This window comes from Chionomys nivalis, chromosome 2 (genome assembly GCF_950005125.1).
Source record: "Chionomys nivalis chromosome 2, mChiNiv1.1, whole genome shotgun sequence".
NCBI lineage: Eukaryota > Metazoa > Chordata > Mammalia > Rodentia > Cricetidae > Chionomys > Chionomys nivalis.
Window position 1 is genome coordinate 76042277 of NC_080087.1, and position 20700 is coordinate 76062976.

At 42.8% G+C, this 20700-nt stretch overlaps 1 protein-coding gene and 1 pseudogene across 1 annotated transcript; both read right to left on the reverse strand.

Moving 5' to 3' along the window:
- The window catches only part of LOC130868671 (carcinoembryonic antigen-related cell adhesion molecule 3-like), a 74304-nt pseudogene extending 65537 nt beyond the window's left edge, over positions 1–8767 (reverse strand).
- Positions 8768–12153: 3386 nt separating this feature from the next.
- LOC130869361 (cytochrome P450 2A3-like) lies at positions 12154–20141 on the reverse strand. The gene is made up of 9 exons (XM_057761383.1): positions 19953–20141; positions 19528–19690; positions 18684–18833; positions 18252–18412; positions 16400–16576; positions 14821–14962; positions 14219–14406; positions 13498–13639; positions 12154–12534 (listed from the first exon to the last, which is right to left on the reverse strand). The coding sequence occupies exons 1-9, from the start codon at positions 20130–20132 to the stop codon at positions 12353–12355; spliced, it is 1485 nt and encodes a 494-aa protein (XP_057617366.1). The 5' UTR covers positions 20133–20141; the 3' UTR covers positions 12154–12352.
- Positions 20142–20700: the final 559 nt, after the last annotated feature.

Below are 20700 nucleotides of genomic sequence, written 5' to 3' on the forward strand. Positions count from 1 at the left end.
ATTTCTGGAATTAGCACTTTTGTCAGCTCAATAGCAGAAACAGAACTCCAGTGAGTGTGATCAGGAGTCATGTAGGGCAGGCCAGAGTGGACATGCTAGATTCAGGCTTGCTTTCCTTATTGTTACTGTGTGTGTGTGTGTGTGTGTGTGTGTGTGTGTGTGTGTGTGTGTGAAAGAGAGAGAGAGAGAGAGAGAGAGAGAGAGAGAGAGAGAGAGAGAGAGAGAGAGAGAGATCAGATTTCTGTATAATAGAGACTGGCCTCAAATTCCTAATCCTTGTGGCATGGTGGTGGCATGAACATACAAACACACATACAAACACACACATTCACAAGCAACTAGAAACATTTTTTCGGGGAACAAGGTTCTCACTGTCTAGCCATGACTGGCATTTGATGCCAGCATTTAGGAGGCAGAGGCAGTCAGATCTCTGTGAACTTAAGGCCAGACTGATCTACTCAATAAGTTCCAGGCCATCCAGGGCTATACAATGATAGCTTCTTTTAAAACAAGATCAAAAATAAAAGAATATCAAAATTAAAAGAAGAAGCTGGACAGTGGTAGCATGTCTTTAATCTCAGCACTCAAGAGGCAGAAGCAAGTGGATCTGTGAGTTTTAGGCCAGCCTGTTCTACAGAACTAGTTCCAGGACAGCCAGGGCTACACAAGAAACCCTTTCTCCTAAATGAAAAACTAAATGAAGGAAGGAAGGAAGGAAGGAAGGAAGGAAGGAAGGAAGGAAGGAAGGAAGAGGAAAAGGATGAAGAGGAAGAAGAGGAAGAAAGCAATCAGGAGGAGGGCAGGGGAGTTTATTGGGAAGAACAGGAGTGGGAGAGCATTAAGAGAGGATACTAAAGAAGAAATTTATTTAATAATGTACATCACACAAATGTATTAAATTGTCAAAGAATAAGTAAAATATTAACAACAACAACAAATTGAGGAAAGCTCTGGTTCTTGGAGCACAGTTGGAAAAAGGTGGAGCACTTAGTATCCCTATGTCTGTTAAGAAACTTAAGTGACCCAGAGGCTCTGCCAGCCTTTCATTCCTCTGCTAAGGCAGTGAAAAATGGGCTGGTCCAAAACAAAAGCCACTAGCACAGATCTGAAAGCAAATCATGTTTACAGAGTTTTTATAAGACACAGCCCCCCCGCCGGGAAGTCAGGGACTTTGCTGCTTGTAGAATTGGGGATTGCAAGGAAAAGTCAGGCTTAGGTGACACTACTCTGGGTACTGTTTTACTCTCCTTACCTCTGAGACTTCCTCCCTTTCTTCTTTCCTCTCTCCCCACACTCCCTTCTTCCCTTCCTTCCTTCCTTCCTTCCTTCCTTCCTTCCTTCCTTCCTTCCTTCCTTCCTTCCTTCCTTCCTTCCTTCCTCTCTCCCTCCCTCCCTCCTTCCTTCCCTTTTTCCCTTCTTCCCTCCCCCTCTGTCTCTATTACTCTTTCTTTTCTTCCTTCTTCCTCTTCTTCTTGCATATTTATCTTATTTTTGATTATGTTTATCTGAGTGTGGGTGTCTACAGGTGCCAAAAGCATTGGATCCCCCCTGAAGCTGGAGTTACTTATGGAAAGCTATCCATCTAGGTGCTGGAAACCGAATTTGGACCTTTGGAAGATCAGTATATGCTCTTAATTGCTGAGCCATCTCTCCAGCCCTGAAACTTAGTTTTCTTACCTATACAATGGTGATAACAGGAATTGCTGATACTGAGCACAGCAGTCTCAGGACTCTGGATGCTAAGATAAGAGGATTATGAGTTTGCAGGAAATCTGAGCTATGTAGCAAGACCTGGTCTCACAAAACCAAACCAAACAACAGAAGACTCCCAGTAATAGTAGACACAGGTTGTGACAGTTGCTCTTGATGTACTGAAAGAAAGGGGGAAAAAGGCAAATTCTGTCTTGAAAGTATAACAATGCAAGAAACACTTATGTTGTCATTGCGGAATGAAAACTAGACACAGAGCTTAATTGAGTGAGTTGAAGAATTACAGTGGAAGATAAGGTTACATTTCATTATTCTTTTTACTTTTAAAATTCCATCTATTTATTATGTTCCTCCATTTACTTTATTTTAAAGATTTATTTATTTATTGAGACAGGGTCTCTCTATGTAACTCTGTCTACTCTGGAACTTACTATGTAGAGAAGGTTGGCCTTAAACTCATGGGGATCCTCCTGCCCTTGCCTCCAGAGTTCTGGTATTAGAGATGTGCATCACCACCCGCAGTTCAGAGATAATTAATGTATATTTTATGCATATATGTGTTTTGTCTTCAATGTATGTAAGTGTCCATAGAGACCAGAAGAGGGTATTGGATCCCATAGTACTAGAGTTACAGATAGTTGGTGCTGTGAATCGAACCTGGGTCATCTAAAAGAGCAGCCAGTGCTCTTTAACCAATGAGCTATCTCCCCAGCCTGTTTTTGTTTTTGTTGATCCTCTTCCCTAATCCCCTTATCCCCTCCTACTGGCTCCCTTTTTGCCCCCATTACTCCTCAGTGCCTTCTTTTTCATTTTTTTTCCTTTTTCCTCTCTAACTATTCCTTAAGATCTCTTATACTTTTCATTGTTTATTTTCTAGGTTCATGGCCTATAACAGTCCAACAGATAAATGAAAATTAAAGTCTAGGATACGAGCTAGTATTTGTCTTTGAGGGTCTGGAATGTTTTTGCTTTATATGATAATTTTCAGTTATACTCATTTTCTGCAAATTTCATTATTTTAAAAAAATTATATTTAGACAAAATCCACTACATTTATCTAAACTGTCTATTACATTGATTTATATATTTGTGCATGTGTATGTGTGCATGTGTGTGTGTATGTGTGTGGGCACATATGTTACGTGTTACGTAACACATGTGGTATCAGAGGGCAACCTATTGGGGCTATGTCTCTTTTTCTACCATTCAGGTCCCAGGATTGGAACTCAGGTCGTCAGGCTTGGTGTCAAGTGCCCTTACCAGCTGAGCCAACTTATTGGCCCAGTCAGTAATCTCAACAGCTCAGGTTTTGCCAAGGAGACATTTAAAACTTACCATCACATCTTGTCACTTAGATATAATTTTACCAGCATCCCATGGCACCTTGATCATGTGTGGGAAAGACCCTCTCAGTTTGAGGACCCTGACAGGACTGCAGGACTCTCCCCAGACTCTGGAATTTCTGATTCGCATGTGCTGAGCAGTCTGGGCATGAGGCTAGCCTTCTGAAACAATCTGACCATCCAAGTCTGGACACCTCTCTTTACTGACGCTGGCCTTCTCAAATCCTCAGCTGTTTTCTTAGCCAGGATTCTCTGTTGAGTCCCATTGAGTTTTCAATATTTCCTATACTTCTCTGTTTTCTGTGGGGATAAAAAAATCTATTATCTGTGCTCAGGGATCTGCCCTAAATGGGATGTACATATCACTTCTCTCACCAAAGGACTCAGGGGTCGCCACAGAAGAGGGGACAGAAAGATGGTACATAGAGAGGTGGTTGGTAGCACGAGGAAGCTGTTTTGGCCACACTCAACAAGGCAGTTACACTTATGAACTCACCATGGTTGTGACAGCACACATAAGACCTGACCAAGCTTAAGCTACACAAACAAACACAGAGGCACAGAAGTCCAACCAGTCACTGAGGAACTATTGGCATAACATAGCTTCTGGGAAAGCTGACAAACTTAAAAATTCCACTGTAAGTATGTAGTAGGAGTTTTCATAAGGCTTCAAGATCCTACCTGCACAGACTTGCCATGGGAAGCCAAAGAATGGGGATGTTAGAGCCAACCATAAGAACTACCAAGGGAAAGAGCCGTTTGGCAAGAGAGCTTGGGTAGCTCTCCAAATGAACAAGTCTGAGAATTTAGAACTGACTATGGAAAGCCCAGGTGACAGCACTCCATGAGGAAGTTTGCCCTACTGCTCCAACCCTTCGTGAGCTGACCAGTGAGAGAGTGGGTGACACAGAGGAGAATATCAGTTACCCACTGGCATCCATTTCCGGACCATTAGGGAGCTACATTCTAAAAACATTCATTTAACAATTTCTTTTTTTTTTTTAAGATTTATTAATTTATTCATTCATTATGTATACATTATTTTGCCTGCATGTATGCGCACATGCCCGAAGAGGGCGCCAGATCTCATTACAGATGGTTGTGAGCCACCATATGGTTGCTGGGAATTGAACTCAGGACCTCTGGAAGAGCAGCCGGTGCTCTTAACCACTGAGCTATCTCTCCAGCCCCCATTTAACAATTTCTATATAACTTATTCAGTACAAAACTACATAGCTAATTTAATGCTAGCGAATTAGAGAGAGATTTTATTTTACCTATATCATATTTTCTTTGTCCTTTTAAAAGTTAAGAGTTAAAAAAATATCATTCAAATACTCTTCCTAGTTACTCAAATCGGATAGACTAAACTGAGTAGCACATTCATTATTTACCTAGACGACTGACTAAATGCAAGAAATGTAGCAAGTTTCGGGAACATGAAGATATTCTGTTAAAAAACAAGAATTTCAGCCAAGCGGTGGTTGTGCACGCCTTTAATCCCAGCATTCAGGAGACAGAGGCAGGCGGATCTCTGTGAGTTCAAGGCCAGCCTGGTCTACAAAGAGCTAGTTCCAGGACAGGCTCCAAAGCTAAAGAGAAACCCTGTCTCAAAACACCAAAAAAAAAAAAAAAAAAAAACAAGAATTTCTTCTGCTTTTGGCCCCCATCTCCTTCCACTCAAAAACCATATAGTTCTTCCATCCTTACGTTTCTGTTCCCTCTTACAGTATCTGCTAATATGTTCTATAATGGGACCACCTCTGTGCTTCTTGGCTTCTGCCACCTACCTATGCTAGGATTTTTAAGGTGGTCAGCTGACACAGGTTCCTAAAAGTGTTTTATTTGTCTGTCTGTTAGAATAATGTGGCCACAGTATGTCTGTGTGAGAACCTATGCTTAGGGCCAACACTGGCTTTGCTAAGTGTGTTCCTGGTTTAGAGAAGAAATTGTGTTTATTTTCCATACATCAAGGGAAAACATTTGGTTGACCTAGCCCTCAACAGAGGACAATACAAAAGCAGCAAAATGACAAGAATTAATATACAAATTTCAATAACAACTCTCAATGTAATGGTCTCTATTCCACAATCCAAAGTAACAGACAAGAAGAATGAATAATGACAAGGGGCCTATAATTGTGCCTTCTACAAGAAACACAACACTATCAAAAACAAAGGGCACTTTAGACAGACAGGCTGGAAGAAATGTACGCCAAACGTACGACTGGAACTAGGAAGTAAGCAGGTGAGGCTATTCTAACAGCTGACAACAAGACATCAAATCTGACCTAATCAGAGCCACTCCACAGGAACCAAGAAAACAGACATTGAAATTATAAACATATGTAAGTTAATGGTTGGTACTGTCAACTTCAGAAAACACGTGGGCTATGGTTGTCAGAGTCCCAAGGTCTCTGATGTCCTTGAGGTCATCTGTGTTCCCTGTGTAACACTGCTTGATTACCTCCCAATGACTCTGTCTCATTGTGTAACACTTTTTTGTTGGCTCCATCACATTTTTCCTGTCAGGAAAGACTGTATATAAGATTCTGTACTTTTTACAAAGCTTCTCTGGCATAAGACATAGTTTAAGCAAGATCTCCTGACTTGTTTTTCTTTCTTTCTTTCTTTTTTTTTTTTTAATTTTCTTTATCTTTCCATCTCCTGGCCCTTACTCTTAGAATCCTGTCATCAAAGAGGGACTTGCTAGGAAATCAGGACCACGAGGGATGCACCCACCCACTGTGACAGTGGAACTGATTTATTGGGAGCCCACCAAGGCCAGCTCGTCTGGGACTGAATAAGCATGGGTTGAAACCGGACTTTCTGAGCATGGTGGACAATGAAGGCTGATGAGAAGCCAAGAACAATGGCACTAGGTTTCGATCCTAATACATGAACTGGCTTTGTGGGAGCTTAGCCTGTTTAGACGCTCACCTTCCTGGACATAGATAGAAGACCTTCATCCTCTCGCAGGGCAGAGAATTTGGACTGCTCTTCAGTATTGAGAGGGAGGGGGAATGGTGTGGAGGGTGGAGAAGAGGAGTGGGGATAGGGGGAGGGGAGTGGGGGGAGGGGGCAATATTTGGGAGGAGGGGAGGGAATGGGAAACTGGGAGCAGGTGGAAATATTAATTAAAAAAGAATAAAAAAATGAAATGCAGGCTGGTTTTGTAAGAGTGAGTCTAAGAAAAATTTCCCATAAAATTAATAACAGCAAAAAAAAAAAAAAAAAAACAAAAAAGAAAAAAGAGGGACTTGCTAGTCCAGGTCATTTTCATGGAACTTTTTTTATTAACAATCATGATAGATTTTACTTTCCCTCCTGTGGTCTCTTGGGTGTATTTCATCTTCTCTTCAGTTCAAAGTGTTTCTTCTATTATCTTCTGTAGAGTTAGCTTAGTGGCCATAAATCTTTTAGTTTGTTTTTATTGTTCCTCAATATGATAGATTGTTTATTGAGTGTCATAGTGGGTGGCAGATGTAATCTTTCAGAACTTGTGATAAATCTTTCCCAGGTCTTTTGGCTTACAGTTTTCTATTGAATAATGTTATCCTGATTGGCCTGCTTCTATGTAAGATGTGGCTCTTCTCTCCCACAGCATATATGTTTTCTATTGTAGGTGTCTGTGTTTTTGAGTATATGATATGAAGGCCCTGTCTATTTGGTGTTCTGTCTGCCTCTTTTGGCTCAATGGGCATGACCATCTCCATATATGATGATTTTCTTCTCTGATTTTGTTAGTCATACCTGCTATGCCTGTAACATGAAACTCTTCTTGCATGCCAACTATTTGTAGATTTAGTCTTTCACTGATGTACCAAAACCTTCCCAGGTTCCATTCCCATCTTCTCTTTAGTTTCACTGACCTCGATAGAATGATTCAGTTTCTGCACATTTTCTTTAAGCTTTGACACCTAGCCCTTCACTCTATCTGCTCTGTTGTTGAGGCTTTCCACTGAACCAACTGCGTTTTCATTTCAAGCATTGTGTCAGTTTCCTTCTTCAGTGACTTGGACTGAGTTCTGTTTCCCTAACTTGCACTGACTTCTTGTAGTCAGCTTCTTGTTTTTCTCTTGGAGAACATTTATGTCTTCATCAAACGTACTTATAATCATATTTTTGAATTCTTTGGAAAGTCTTCTAAGTCAATATCATTGGAGGTCATTTTGACAGGATTGATAATATTTAGAGAAAATAAAACACTGTTTTGAGGGCTTGTGTTTTCATGTTTTTATTTCTGTCTTGGGATTTAGCATCTGAAGTTAGTTTATTGGTTGGGTTCCTTCCTTCCTTCCTTCCTTCCTTCCTTCCTTCCTTCCTTCCTTCCTTCCTTCCTTCCTTCCTTCCTTCCTTCCATCCTTCCTTCCTTGTCATTTTTCCATGGAGGTGTTTACAATGTTTAAAAGAGAACAAAGCCACACACACACACACACAAAGAGAGAGAGAGAGAGACAGACAGAGAGAGAGAGAGAGAGAGAGAGAGAGAGAGAGAGAGAGACTGACCTATCTTGAGGACTTGAGATAAAGGAATAGGGAATAGCCACAATCATGGAGCCTTAGTTTACCTTCCATAGCATCTAGTGAAAGGAGACCAAAGAAGGAAGCTGTAGAAAGCAGTAGGGCCAGAGACCAACACGTTGAAGGGTGCAGTTAGCAGGAGGCCCAGCTCAGGCAGGGAAGTACATGGGGAATGGTGCTTCCAGCCCTCTGTAGCTAGAAAAACATTTCATCAAATTAAAAAAATCACTGAGTTTGAGAGCCTGAGGCCAGATTATGGACTGATCTCTGGAGCTATGTACATGTCATTTGAGAATGCTATAGAGCCTGAAGTTCCAGGAGTGTGCTTTATACCCACTAAGTAGCATCCCTCCAACAGCATGACTGATACTTAGGAGGCCTTGAAAGCAGAGTGGCAAGTCCTCCACCGTGACCAATCTCAAAGCTGGGATTGCTTTCCAAGATTGGCTGTTCATCCCCCACCATGTGCATAACTGGGAGAATCAGATTTTCGAAGACCCAGAATTGAGTTGCTCAAACATCCCAACTTATTTTCTTTTGACCCTAAGATTGTCATTTTTTAAAATTACTCTTAGAAATATGCTTATTTTATTACTAATTAGAATCTGGACTTTATCTTAGGTTAAAAATTAGGCTTTTAAAAAGTATCTTATTTTTCATGTGTATGGGTGTTTTGCCTGCATGTATGACTGCCCACAACATATGTACCTGGTGCACACAAAGGTTAGAAGGTGCTATATCCTGTAGAATTGGAGTTCCATCATGTGGATGTTGGGAGTCAAACCTAGGTCCTGTACAAAAGCAGCAAGTGCTCTTAACCACTGAGATGTCTCTCCAGACCAAATACTCACATGTTACTTTTTCTTTTTTATTCCCTTTAAAGTTTTTTTTTTTTTTATCTAGTTTTGTCTTTGATTTTTTAATTATTGGGAAATCTGTTTTTTTCTTTTGTTTCCTTTTTTACTGATTTCTAATTTTTTGATCTATTGTCTTCCTCTTCATAATGTTTTCCCCAAACTCTTTGCTTTTATTCATTTAACATTGCTTGCTATGCTTTTATTGTTCCTGCTTCCTTCATTTCAATGAGTTACAATTCATCGGCTTACCCTGAATAATTTGTAATGGCACAGCACATTCTATGATAGTTTTTCCATTTTCAGGCTTGTGCTCATTGATAATTTGTTTGTTCATAACTGTAATGAATCTTGCATGGCTCTTTTTTATTTGTTTGTTTGTTTGTTTATTTTTCAAAATTGGGTTCCTCTGTGTAGCCTTGGATGTCTTGGGACTCACTCTGTAGACCAGGATGCTCTCAAACATACAGAGATCTGTCTGCCTCTACCTCCAAGTATGAGAATTAAAGGCATGCACCACCACTGCCCAGCTCTTGCATGACTCTTGATGTTGCTACTGTTATGCCTCTTCCGGGAACTGAGTTTTTATAGTAGTTGTTCTGTAAGAATATTCCCAAATGAAACCAGAAGACAGATATAAATTAGTAAATGAGTGGATTGCAACACAGACACACAGTAAATATGAAAAAGCTAGTCTCTTCCAGAGAAGTCACAATTTCTCAACTGCTGAATTCCAAGACTCTAGAATGGATCCTGAAACTGATCCTAGGGTCTAGTTGTTGACCTGATTGGCTTTTGCCCACTTTGTCTCTTTTCTCCTAAGAGCCTGGAAGAGAGTCCAGGATGGGCACTAGGAAACAGAGAACCTCTACAGCTCACGTGGAGCCCCGGGATGGGTGGGAGACTAGAGCAATGTTTCAGTAGGACTTTTATCTGAATGCAGATGTAACTCAGGATCACAAGGAAGGCAGCAAGACAACACACCTAGCTGAGTACCAAAAACAGTTACTGTGATATAATGAAACAGGACCTCCCTCCTTCAGCATTTACTCTGTAACTACTGATGTGATAAGCCACGGACCTGTTTAGATATATCAACAGCTAAAGGTCACTGAATAAAAGGATGAAGAACCTAGAAAAACAGCCTTACACATGGATGATTTCTTCTTGCTCATTCGCCCATGCTGTGGTGGTCGCTCTATTACATCTTCACTATAGTTCCCTCCTGAAGTTATGACCATCAGTCTTTACTCAGCTGGGTGCCTTCAGTCTCTAGTTCCTGTCACCCCTGCTGGGTACCAAGGTTGGAGGGGAGATTTCTTTTTGTTTGCTGAGTCACCTCCTTGTTTTTCCATTCCCCTACCTTGTTAAGTGTTTCATCTCCTCTTTATAATTTTGGACTATGGCTTCTTCTTTGGTTTTGTGTCTGTGAGGGTTTGGAGGGAGGAAAGGGAAGGTGGAAATGATGTTAGAATATTATAATCTCAAAAATAAAGGAAATGATTTCCAAAATTAAAATAAAAGAAAAAAATTCATTGTGATGAATCTTTCTGACCTTGGGAAAGTTTAAAAAGAGCATTTATGAATCTGAGCTTTCCTTAAAAGCCATTCCATGAATTTATCTATGCTTTCTGCTATGGCTCATTTTGTAAGATTGTCCATACTTATTTTTGTTTCGTTATTTAAGTGTTTTAGGATTTTCCATATGATATTTCTTTGAACCACTGGTATGTAAGTCTGTATTGTTTTTGTTGGTGTGACTTAACTATTGCATAGTTGATATATGTATCAAAATATCAATTGTACTCCATTAATGCATATTTTTTAAAGTCTTATTTTTAAATCATGTGTATTTGTGTATGTCTCTCTGTGTGAATGTGTTTAAACCTCCAGTGCCTACGTTATCTAGTACAGGATGTTGGATCCCCCAGAGCTATAGATGCAGGTGGCTTTGAGCTGCTGGACATGAGTACTGAAAACCCAATTCAAGTCCACTGCAAGAGCATCCTCTTTTATAGTCATTAAACTGTCTCCATCCCCTAATATGGGTAATTAATTTTCTGTGAAAGAAAAATTTGACAAGCCTAATCCTTAATTTCTCTATTCTTGTGACCTTTGTGGTTTAACATTGCTGTTGATTTCTGGCTACATTTCATCTTGTTCATCAGAGTTACTCTGGTTAACCTAATATTTACAAACTGGTTGAAGATTCTATACCCTAACAAAAGTCTTATCACAAAGGATGTTCAAGGCATGCTTCAGCAGGATGTGCACTCTCTGCTACTGAGCAGAACATGGTAGGACACAGTACACCTTGTCTCTGTAAACTGTGCCATGACTTCATGAGTTCTAATGTTTTTTCCAACATTACAGAATTTATTAGTTTATTTCCTCCCTCCCTTTCAGACAAAGGCTTGCTATACACTGTCTCTTCCACTGAAGGTGTGTCTCATTGCTAAAACTGAACTAACCCCTCTCTTCTCTCTGTGTGTGTGTGTACATTTTTGTATGTACATGCAGGTGTGTGTGTGTGCACATGTGTAGAATCCAAAAGACAACACTGTATGTCTTCTTCAGTCTCTCTCTACTTTGCTTTTTGAGACTGGACCTCTAATTTAACTAAGAATTCATGATCTGATTGGACTGGACTGCCTTCACCCCCCTCCCAGCATTAGGGTGACAAGCATGTGTCACCAGGCCTGACTTTTGATGGGTGCTGAGGATCCAAACTCAGGTCCTCGTGATTGCTTGGCAAACACTTTTCCAACTGAACCATCTTTTCCCACTCTCTTACTCTCTCTATCAGTCCCCCAGGAACCATCTGCAGCATGTACGATTGGAATTTGCACCAGAGAGGGCTTGCAATGCAGTTCCCATAGACACCATCTCAATGCCCTGATTCCCACATTTTCTCGTGGGTCTGCCTGATGCTGACATCTTAAAAATAAGAAAGGAGGTGCAGCTGATGTATCCACCGACATCGAGACTGTGCATTGCTCAGCTGTCCACTCATCAGAATTATACTAGTGCCACTGGAGCACATGCTTCTAAAACTCTTTACTGGCTCTGATCCCAGGTTGGTAAGCAAACATTCGGCCTTTGGAAACTAACTCGTGGCAGAAGATGTGGTCGTGTGCATCCCTGCAATGTGCACTTACACACATTCATGAATCAGCACACATTCATGTCAGTGTGTTGACCCTAAGTTTTCCTGACTATCTCTGAAAATGTCTTTCTCCACCAAGGACCTCATTAATAGGCCCAATTCCAGTTCTCCTGATGGATTCTTAATCAAATACAATGAGTTTAACCAACAAGCCTTGGATGATGATGCCCTGGTAATCAGTTCTATAAAAGTAGATTGAAGTGTGGGTGAGTTGATGGTGAAACCAGGTTGGCAGCCCACCCCAAGCTCTGAAATACCTATGGGCAGTATGATGTGGCAATATACTGAGCTCTTGTTGTTTTATCTGACATGTGGTGGTATTTGAAAATCTTCCCAAGGCCAATGCACACTGGCCTTCATTCAAGTAGTACTGAGCTCTTAGAATTGTTGAGACTTCAGCAAACTTAGACTAAGCAAACATTATAAGGTCAAGAATGTGCCTCAATAGTAAAACAGACATGAATTCTCTTCCCTTCCCATGCTTTTGTGAGTGTTGAGATCACAATACTCTTTAGCATAAACTTGACAAAGAATACTTAAGTATGTAATGTTAATTATTATTATTATCATTATTATTATTATTACTTGCAACATAGTATAAATTTCCCCTTTCTCCAGCCCTGTCATTGAAATGACAGTCTATCTTCAGCAAGTTTGTCATATCCTCTCTCTCTCATGTCCCTCTGATCCCTTCTAAATCCCAACCCCCTACTAGCCTGGTCTCCATCTTTCCCTTTACCCCTATCCAGCGCTGGCTCAACGGGACAAGAAACTCATGGTGTAGTTTGGTGGAATAGTGGCAAAGCCCACAAGCCTAGGGGACACATCAATATCCTGGGGTGCCTGTGGGGATCTGAAGCAGAAATTCTGCAGGATGCTTGTGAGGAAAAGAAAAAGCTCCATTCTAGCCAGTCCTTCTCCGAAGCAGTACCGTTTTCCTAAAGAGAAAAAACAGGAAGGGTAAAGCTTTTTTTTTTTTTCTGATTTTTCTAGACAGGGTTTCTCCGTAGCTTTTGGTTCCTGTCCTGGAACTAGCTCTTGTAGACCAGTCTGGCCTCGAACTTACAGAGATCCACCTGCCTCTGTCTCCCGAGTGCTGGGATTAAAGGCCTGCGCCACCACTGCCCTGCTGTGAAGCCAGTTCTTAATGTCATCCTTATAGCAAATCCCTATTCTGTATTCTCCATATGAGGAAGGGCTGAGACCTTGAAAGGAGGCTCTAATCTCTGAGCCTCAGTTTCCTTTGTACTTGTGGTGAGTTGATCCTCACCAGGCTGTGACAATGAGAAATGTGAATTTCCTTCTCTACAGAGGCACTCTCCAGTATGGATGCCATGTAGCAACATCTGTCCTTCCTTCCTTCCTTCCTTCCTTCCTTCCTTCCTTCCTTCCTTCCTTCCTTCCTTCCTTCCTTCCTTCCTTCCTTCCTTCCTCCATCCTCCTTTGCTTCTTCCCTCCCTTCATTTCTTTCTTTATCTCTTTTTTCTTCCTGTTTATTAATTTTTGAAACAGGTTTCTCTGTGCAACTGCCCTGGCTGTCCTACAACTCCCTCTGTAGACCAGGCAACCCTTGAGCTCGCTAAGTTCCTCCAGTCTCTGCCTCCAGAGTGCTGGGATTAAAGATGACTGCCACCACAGGCAGCTGCCACATCTCTCTAAGAACTGGTTGTGTGACCTGAGAGAGACCTCTGATTTAGTTTGAGACTTCATTTCCCCTAATCTATCTCTACAGTTTGACCATCACTTCCTCAGGGTTCAGATACATAGGGCTTGGGAAGTATGGTAGTTTCAACTGACTGGCTGAGGGTTTGATCCAACAGAATCTTCCAAGATGGAGCTATAGAGATGAGGTATCTCTGTTGGTGTGAGCAGTGGCCTGGCACTAGACAGTGATCTCTTACCTATGGAAAAGGGTACAAATGCATCACTCTTCTTAAATTGCCCCTTGTCATCCAGGAAGTGATTTGGGTTGAAGTCTTTGGGGTTGGAGAAGAACTTGGGGTCCTTCAGCACAGAGCCCAGCATTGGAAACACTTCAGTGCCCTGTTGAAGAGGAAGGTTTGATTGATAAGATAGATTTGGATGAGTGTCCTGTTGGCCCATAGGGGTGACATAAATATAATATATGGGAGTTGAGGGGGCTTTGAGGAAGGGGCTATGAGGAATGTGAGGTCATCATCCTTGAGACAGGAGATGTGGGTCTAATGTTATAGGACATAGAATGAATGGGTAAGATAGGGTCTGTGGTCTGTGGTGGGAGGTTGAAGGATATGTGCTTCATGTCTCTCAAGTCAACAACTGAAAGGTATTGGATTTATGTATTCCTAAACAGGATACATGGCAGACATGTCATTCCTGTCTCTAATAGATCTAGGTAAATTTGAGTTTATGTCTTGAGATTTGATGATTGAGAGGCATGGAGTTGAAACTTCTGGTTCAGAAATTCTCGGGGGAGACCCAAGATATAGGAGATTCTACATAGGAGGCTGGAGGGATGTGGTAGCAAAGAAAGAAACCTGTAACTGATAGAGTTAGAGGGGGTTAGGTGGTTTCTAATGAGGAAGAGAGCCTGCGGGGCCATGAAGAAGGCTGGAGATTACAATAGGGTAGGTAAGTCAGCACCTTGGGGATGAGGAAGTCCCGGAACTTGGTGTCCTTGGTGACCCTGCGAGCAAGCCCCATAGGGATCATGTCTCCAAATCTCTGGATCTCATGGATGACAGCCTCTGTGTAGGGCATCTTCAAGTGGTCCTCATATTTGGGCTGCCGGTTCTTGCCAATCACCCTGTCAATCTCCTCTTGGACTTTGGCTGAGAAGAAGAGGCATATGTTTAGGATCCAAGAACCTTACCCTAAGAATGATAATACAAAAGTGTAGAACTGGATGGAGGCCATTAAGGAGTGTATGACATCATCAATCATTTTCAGTACATGCAAGTCATAGGCATTGTTGGAGGAGGTTCATATTAACTGGATCATACCAGAACCATGTGAATTGTGAGAAATGAGATTTAGGCAGGGTTTGGGGCACAGAGAAGTAGGTCCTTTAGGTTCAGTTGATCAACACATCTGTTGATTCAACAACTAGAGGCTAGTGCCCACCAGTTCTCTGTCTGTCTCTGCAGAGAAGGGAGTAGCAATCGAAGAGTCCAGTTTCTTGAGAGATGTTGGGGCTGATCAGAGAAGCATGTTTAGAATCTATATCACTCCCCTTGCAGCCTTACCCTGTACATCTGGGTGCTTCATGAGCAACAGAAAGCCATAGCGAAGGGTGGTGCTGACAGTCTCTGTACCAGCAAAGAAGAGGTTCAGTGTAGTTAGCACTAAGTTCTTCATATAGAACTCTGTATTGGGGTTCTTCTTCTCCTGCAGGGAGGGAAGAATTCAAGTCCAACCCACTCCTTATGCTCTTTGTGCCCTTCTGTTTTACCCTCTTTTCCTGTTCTAAGTCACTTCTGTTTGACCCAGACCTAAGGTGAGAGGAGGGATTATGATGATGACAGCTTCTCTTCACATTCTAGAGCTTTGGAAATGATCCAGTGCCCTAATCCAGTGCTCTTCTCTAATTCATGACTTAGTTGATTATCTGATCTTTAATGTCTAATTTAATTGTCAGTTTTTATTTAATGTGCATTGGTGTTTTCCAAGGGTGTTGTGTTCCCTGAAACTGTAGTTACAGATAGCTGTGAACTGCCATGTAGGTGCTGGGAATTGAACCCAGGTCCTATGGAAGAGCAGCCAGTGCTCACAACACTGACCCACCTCTCCAGCCCTCAGACAATGAGTTTTAGCAATGGGATCCTATTTCTTTTTTTCTTTTTTCTTCCTTTCCTTTTTTTTTTTTTTTTTTTTTTTGGTTTTTTGAGACAGGGTTTCTCTGTGGTTTTGGAGCCTATCCTGGAAATAGCTCTTGTAGACCAGGCTGGTCTCGAACTCACAGAGATCCGCCTGCCTCTGCCTCCCAAGTGCTGGGATTAAAGGCGTGTGCCACCACCGCCCGGCTTGGGATCCTATTTCTTAATTATAGTCTTTAATATTCTCTGAAAAAAAAATCCACCCCTTGGCCCTTTGCACTTTAGAGTACAAGAAATTTCATCTTCGCCAGGCACCATACACTGGTACCTTGGCCCTTTGCACTTTAGAGTACATGAAATTTCATCTTGGCCAGGCACCACACACTGGTAATCCCAGCCTGCAGAAAGCATACCTAGAAAAACTGCCACAGGTTTGAGGCTATCCTGGCCTCCATAGCAAGTTTCAAGTCAGTCAGGTCTACATTAGCAAGATTCTGTCTCAAAACCAACAGTGACAAAATCTCCATATATATTACAAACAGGTAGGGGGTCACAGTAAAGCTCAGGTCACACAGTTGTAAATGGCTATGAGCACAGGCAGAAACAAATGGTGTGTTATCTGAAAGCACCAGCCCGAGTCAGTGAGGTAGAATGCATGGCCTTCTTGCTGTGACATCAGGAGGTCACCTATTTTCACAGGGCTGCAGCCTTCTCATTTGCAGAATGGGAGTCGAAACTCAACCTTTTTCAAGAGTTGTGGGTACTAAGTACGTGAATAAAACTAAGCCTTTGAAACAGTGCCTGGAACAGGGCAGCCTTGTACACTGGCTGCTCTCTCAGCCTGTACGCCCTCCTGAGAACAAGGGGTAGTACGTGGAGCAGTGAGTTGAATGAGGATTATAGCAAGGGGACTGATGAGTTGTCCTCTGTTAACTCCCTCCTACCTGTCCCTGATTTTACCCTACTTGGCTTTGTTCCTCCCATCATGTTCCCTGGCTTCTGGGTTTACCTGCTGCATACGGATGAGGAAGGAGTCAATGAAGTCCCTTGGGGAATTGGGATCCAGGGTACTCTGGTTCTGTTTCACCTTCTTGGCTATGAAGTCCTCCAGCCCCTTCAGTTCCTTAAAGGCCTGTTGCTGTGGCCCTGGCAGGTGCTTCATCACTGAAGAAAACATCTCACAGAGCTGGTGGTGGGAAAGGGATGAGAAGCCAACGCAGCTGTCACTAGACAAACCCAACAGATGTGACATCTGTCTTAGGACGACAGATGTTCACATCACCTATCCAGGAGTTTAGAGATCCAGGTGGGGCCATGTGGAAACAGACTTCTTATAGTTTAAGTGTGAGGGCTATTGCTCAAGGTTTTAAGTGAGATGGATTTGGGAACACATGCAGGTTTGGGGTGTTCAAGTGAGACTAGAGTGGGAAGCATCCAGTTGTTGGGTAGGAGTTACCTATGTAGATGTTTAGGTGGTTGGATAGCAGTTACCTATGTAATGTTTAGGAAGTTGGGTAGGAGTTACCTATGCAGATGTTTAGGTGGTTGGGTAGGAGTTACCTATGTAGATGTTTAGGAGATTGATGACTTCAGCTAGGGACAGCTCTTCATACACTAATGGGGTTTGGATTGGTGAGTTCTAACAGACTTTCCAACATTCAATGAGTGCTGGATAGTCACAATAGATGAATTACACAATCAACCTAAGTGTCCAAAAGCACTTAGGAAATGGAGAAGGAAAGTGTGAACCATATACACAACTGAATTATTCTTCAGTCATTAAAAACAAATTTATGACATTTTCAGCAAAGTGGGTCCACCTGGAGATAACTATATTAAGAAAATTTAAGCAGTCTTAGAGAAATAACTCATGTATTTTTTTCATTTGTGGTAGACATATGTTAAATCATGTATGCACGTATCTATGTATATATGTGTATGTGTGTATCACTTGGAAGTAAAAATATCTGTCTGAGAGGACAAAGAGAACTAAAGGAGAATGAGGTATGAGAAAAGGGAAAGTAGGGGTCATGGGGGTGATTGGCTCAATATACAATATATGCTTGTCCAAAAAATATATAAAATAGGTATTTTAAAATAGTGCTGATATTCACATGTTCACCTGCATTGCTATTCAAATGGCTGCATGGAGGACCCTTCTTAGATGTGTGAGTGAGCTGTGTTGGAGGACCTTTAACTGGGATGTTTGAGGGACAGTCTGCAGAAATTTTGCTTAGAGATGCAGGAGTTTATGTATTTCCATGGCTGAGTAAAGAACACTCATCTACATAGTTCAATGGACTTGCTCCATATATTTTGCCTATAGCACATGATTTGAGTGACCTGAATTTTGCAGCACCAGGCACTTGGAAACTGAAGGGGGCTGGAGTATTCAGCATGAATTCCTGTAGCAACCTTGGTTAGAGAGTAAAATAAAATATCATGGTAATGTCCTCTCTCTCTCTCTCTCTCTCTCTCTCTCTCTCTCTCTCTCTCTCCCTCTCTCTTTCTCCCTGCCTCCCTCCCCCCTCTATTCCTCCTTCCCTCCCCCTCTCTCTATCTTTCTCTCTCTCTCTTCCTTCCTCCCTCTCTTTTTCCCTCTCTCTCTCCTCCCTCCCTCCCTCCCTCTCTCCCCCCTCCCTCCTTCCCTCCTTCCCTCCCTTCCCTCTCTTCCTGTCTGTGTGTGCATATCTGCTTGTACTGCTGCTTCTGATTTCAGGAGCAGCTATAGAGACTGTGTATTGACATTGGTTCAGGCGCAATTGCCAGGCTGCTTTGAAGGTACCTATTGGAAAGAGGTTGGCAGTTTTGGAGTGAGCTGGCAGCTGTGGTCTGTGGTAGGACAAGGTGAAACAAGTTACCTGCCCGGTGGAGGTAGCTGTGAACTGGAAGCTTCCCAGCATCATCCTCAGCAGTGACAGGAACTCTTTATCCTCATAGTCAAAGCGGTCCCCGAAAACAATAGAACTAATGACATTGGACACTGTTCTGCTCAGGTAGAATGTAGGGTCAATAAGAGCACCTGTAGGTAAGGAGGAGGATGGAGAGCGAGACCTTGGAGCTTAAAAAAGGCTTCCATGATGGATAGCATCAGATACTTTGTATCAGATAATTCAAAATGAGCACTTGCTGCAGCGTGGAGTCCTTCAACTCCACCAAAACCAGGACACCAGGCCCCACAGCAGGACCAGGACTCTCTTCCCTAGCCTAGTTCCCATCCAGGAGGTTGGTTCTGTTTTTCCTAGGGTGTCTTCCCCTTGGTTGGTGCTGAGAACTTGCAGATCTCTGCTTACCATTTGTCTTCCTGAATGCCTCCAGGAGAAAGCCTGCCTCCTCTTGGATGCGCTCCTCGATGCCACGCTTGCCCACACCGAAGTCCCTCAGTGTGGCAATGGAGAAGCGCCTTAGCTGCTTGGAGCACTCCCCGTTGCTGAAGACTACACCTGGGAAGGAGAGTGATGGGCAGAGAGAGGTCAGCGAAGAGGGATGTGGCTGAATACTGACCACCCTTGCTGTTACCCAAGAGCGAGTTAGAGAATAAAATAAAGATGGAGACAGAAGGAGGACAGATGCCAGAGGCACAGAGACAGAGGGACAGGGCACAGGTGAGAGAAAGGAGATTGGAGAGATCTGGGTGTGGATACAGTTGTGAAAGAATTATAATTGAGAGGGAATAATTATAATAATAATTATAATGAGAGGGAAATAGGGAGAGGAGACAAAGAGAGTCTGGGAAGAAACGAGATTTCTGCCATGATATCGGGCTGGGAAATAGATTTCAGTGATGCCCTGACAGTGGAAGAAGAAATCAGAAAAAGGGAAGAGAGACAGCATTCCGGGCAATCACAGAAACTATGAATAATGGGATAGGGTGGGGGAAATCTCCGGAGCATGTTAGAAGCACAGGATTCAGATAGAAAATTCCAAGATGCAAGACAAGGCATGGGTGGTGTGTGTGTGGTGAGGGAAGGGGTCAGGAGACAGAGGCAGAAAAAGACAGAAAGATTAGGAAGCAATGGGTCCAATACCCAACACAGCAGGAGGCAGTGATGTGGACGGAAGAGTTAGGGAGAAGGCAGGTTACTGAAGCCTTCCTATTGTTCCCTGCCACATTCCCCTGTATCTTGTCCCCCTCACCATGGCCTTGGAACAGCCAGTCAAAGGTGGCCAGCTCGCCACGCCCACTGAATTCCTCAGCTTGATCCAGCAGAGCCTCCTTGACTGCTTCCTGTCCACATAGTACCACAATTCGGCGAGACCCCAGGTGGATGGTGAACACGGGTCCATAGCGCTCACTGATCTGATGGAAGTAGATGAGCAAAGTTAGAGTAACAGGTCAGACCTTGATGACATGTTTGGGATTCATTTCTCTGGAGTTCTAACAGCTATCAGACGGGATGCCCCAAGATGTGGTCTCACATGCGTAGGAGTTGGTTGCTGGCTCTTCACAATTCCCCCAGCCTAAAATTACACCCCCTAGGGTCAATACCCTACTACAAAGCCTCTATCAAATCTGGCATCCCTCTGTGCCCCATTCTACCCTTCGCCTTGCCCAGTGGCACCTTCATGAGGGAGTTGTACATCTGCTCTGTGTTCAGCTGAAGGTAGTTCCCGATGAAGGGCAGTGGGGTGGGTCCTGGAGGCAGCTTCCCTGAAAATTTCCTCTGCTTCCAGACAGACATGAAGACCAGGACGATGAGGAAGGCCAGCACAGTCACCAGGACCAGTCCCGAGGTCAGCATGGTGGCCGATGAGGGTGACAAGCAGATGGTGATGGCTGCAGTAGTTTGCTCTTATACATCCAAGGTGAAAGGGTGGCCTTTGGCCTTGATTATGCAACTGTTTTATTTCACCTTCAGACTACCACCCCCTATCATGCAACTAGCTTGAGACACAGCCAAAAATCGAAGAGGAGGAGGCCGCATGAGGGAGTGGACTGAATTTGTGACGTCTGAGGAAGAAGTACTCCAGGGCTATGTGTTACAGAAGAAAAGGACAGTAGACAGAAGCCAGAAGTGAATCCTTCATGACATTTGCATTGGATACCCTTCTGAGCTCTGGGTGTGGGTTCTCCTGGAAAGAGACCAAAATGATGTGATATTAGGGTCTCATTGGCTTGAAACAGGAGAAATGGCTATAAGTTTGGAAGTTCATTTTCTTTCTAGTTTGAGACAAATTCTTTCTATGTAGTCCTGATTGGCCTGAAGCTCAATATGTCGATAATAAAAATCTACCTGCCTCTGCCTCCTGAGTGCTGGGATTATAGGCCAACATCACTACCCCTAACTCCTGAGCCTTTCAATTAAGAGA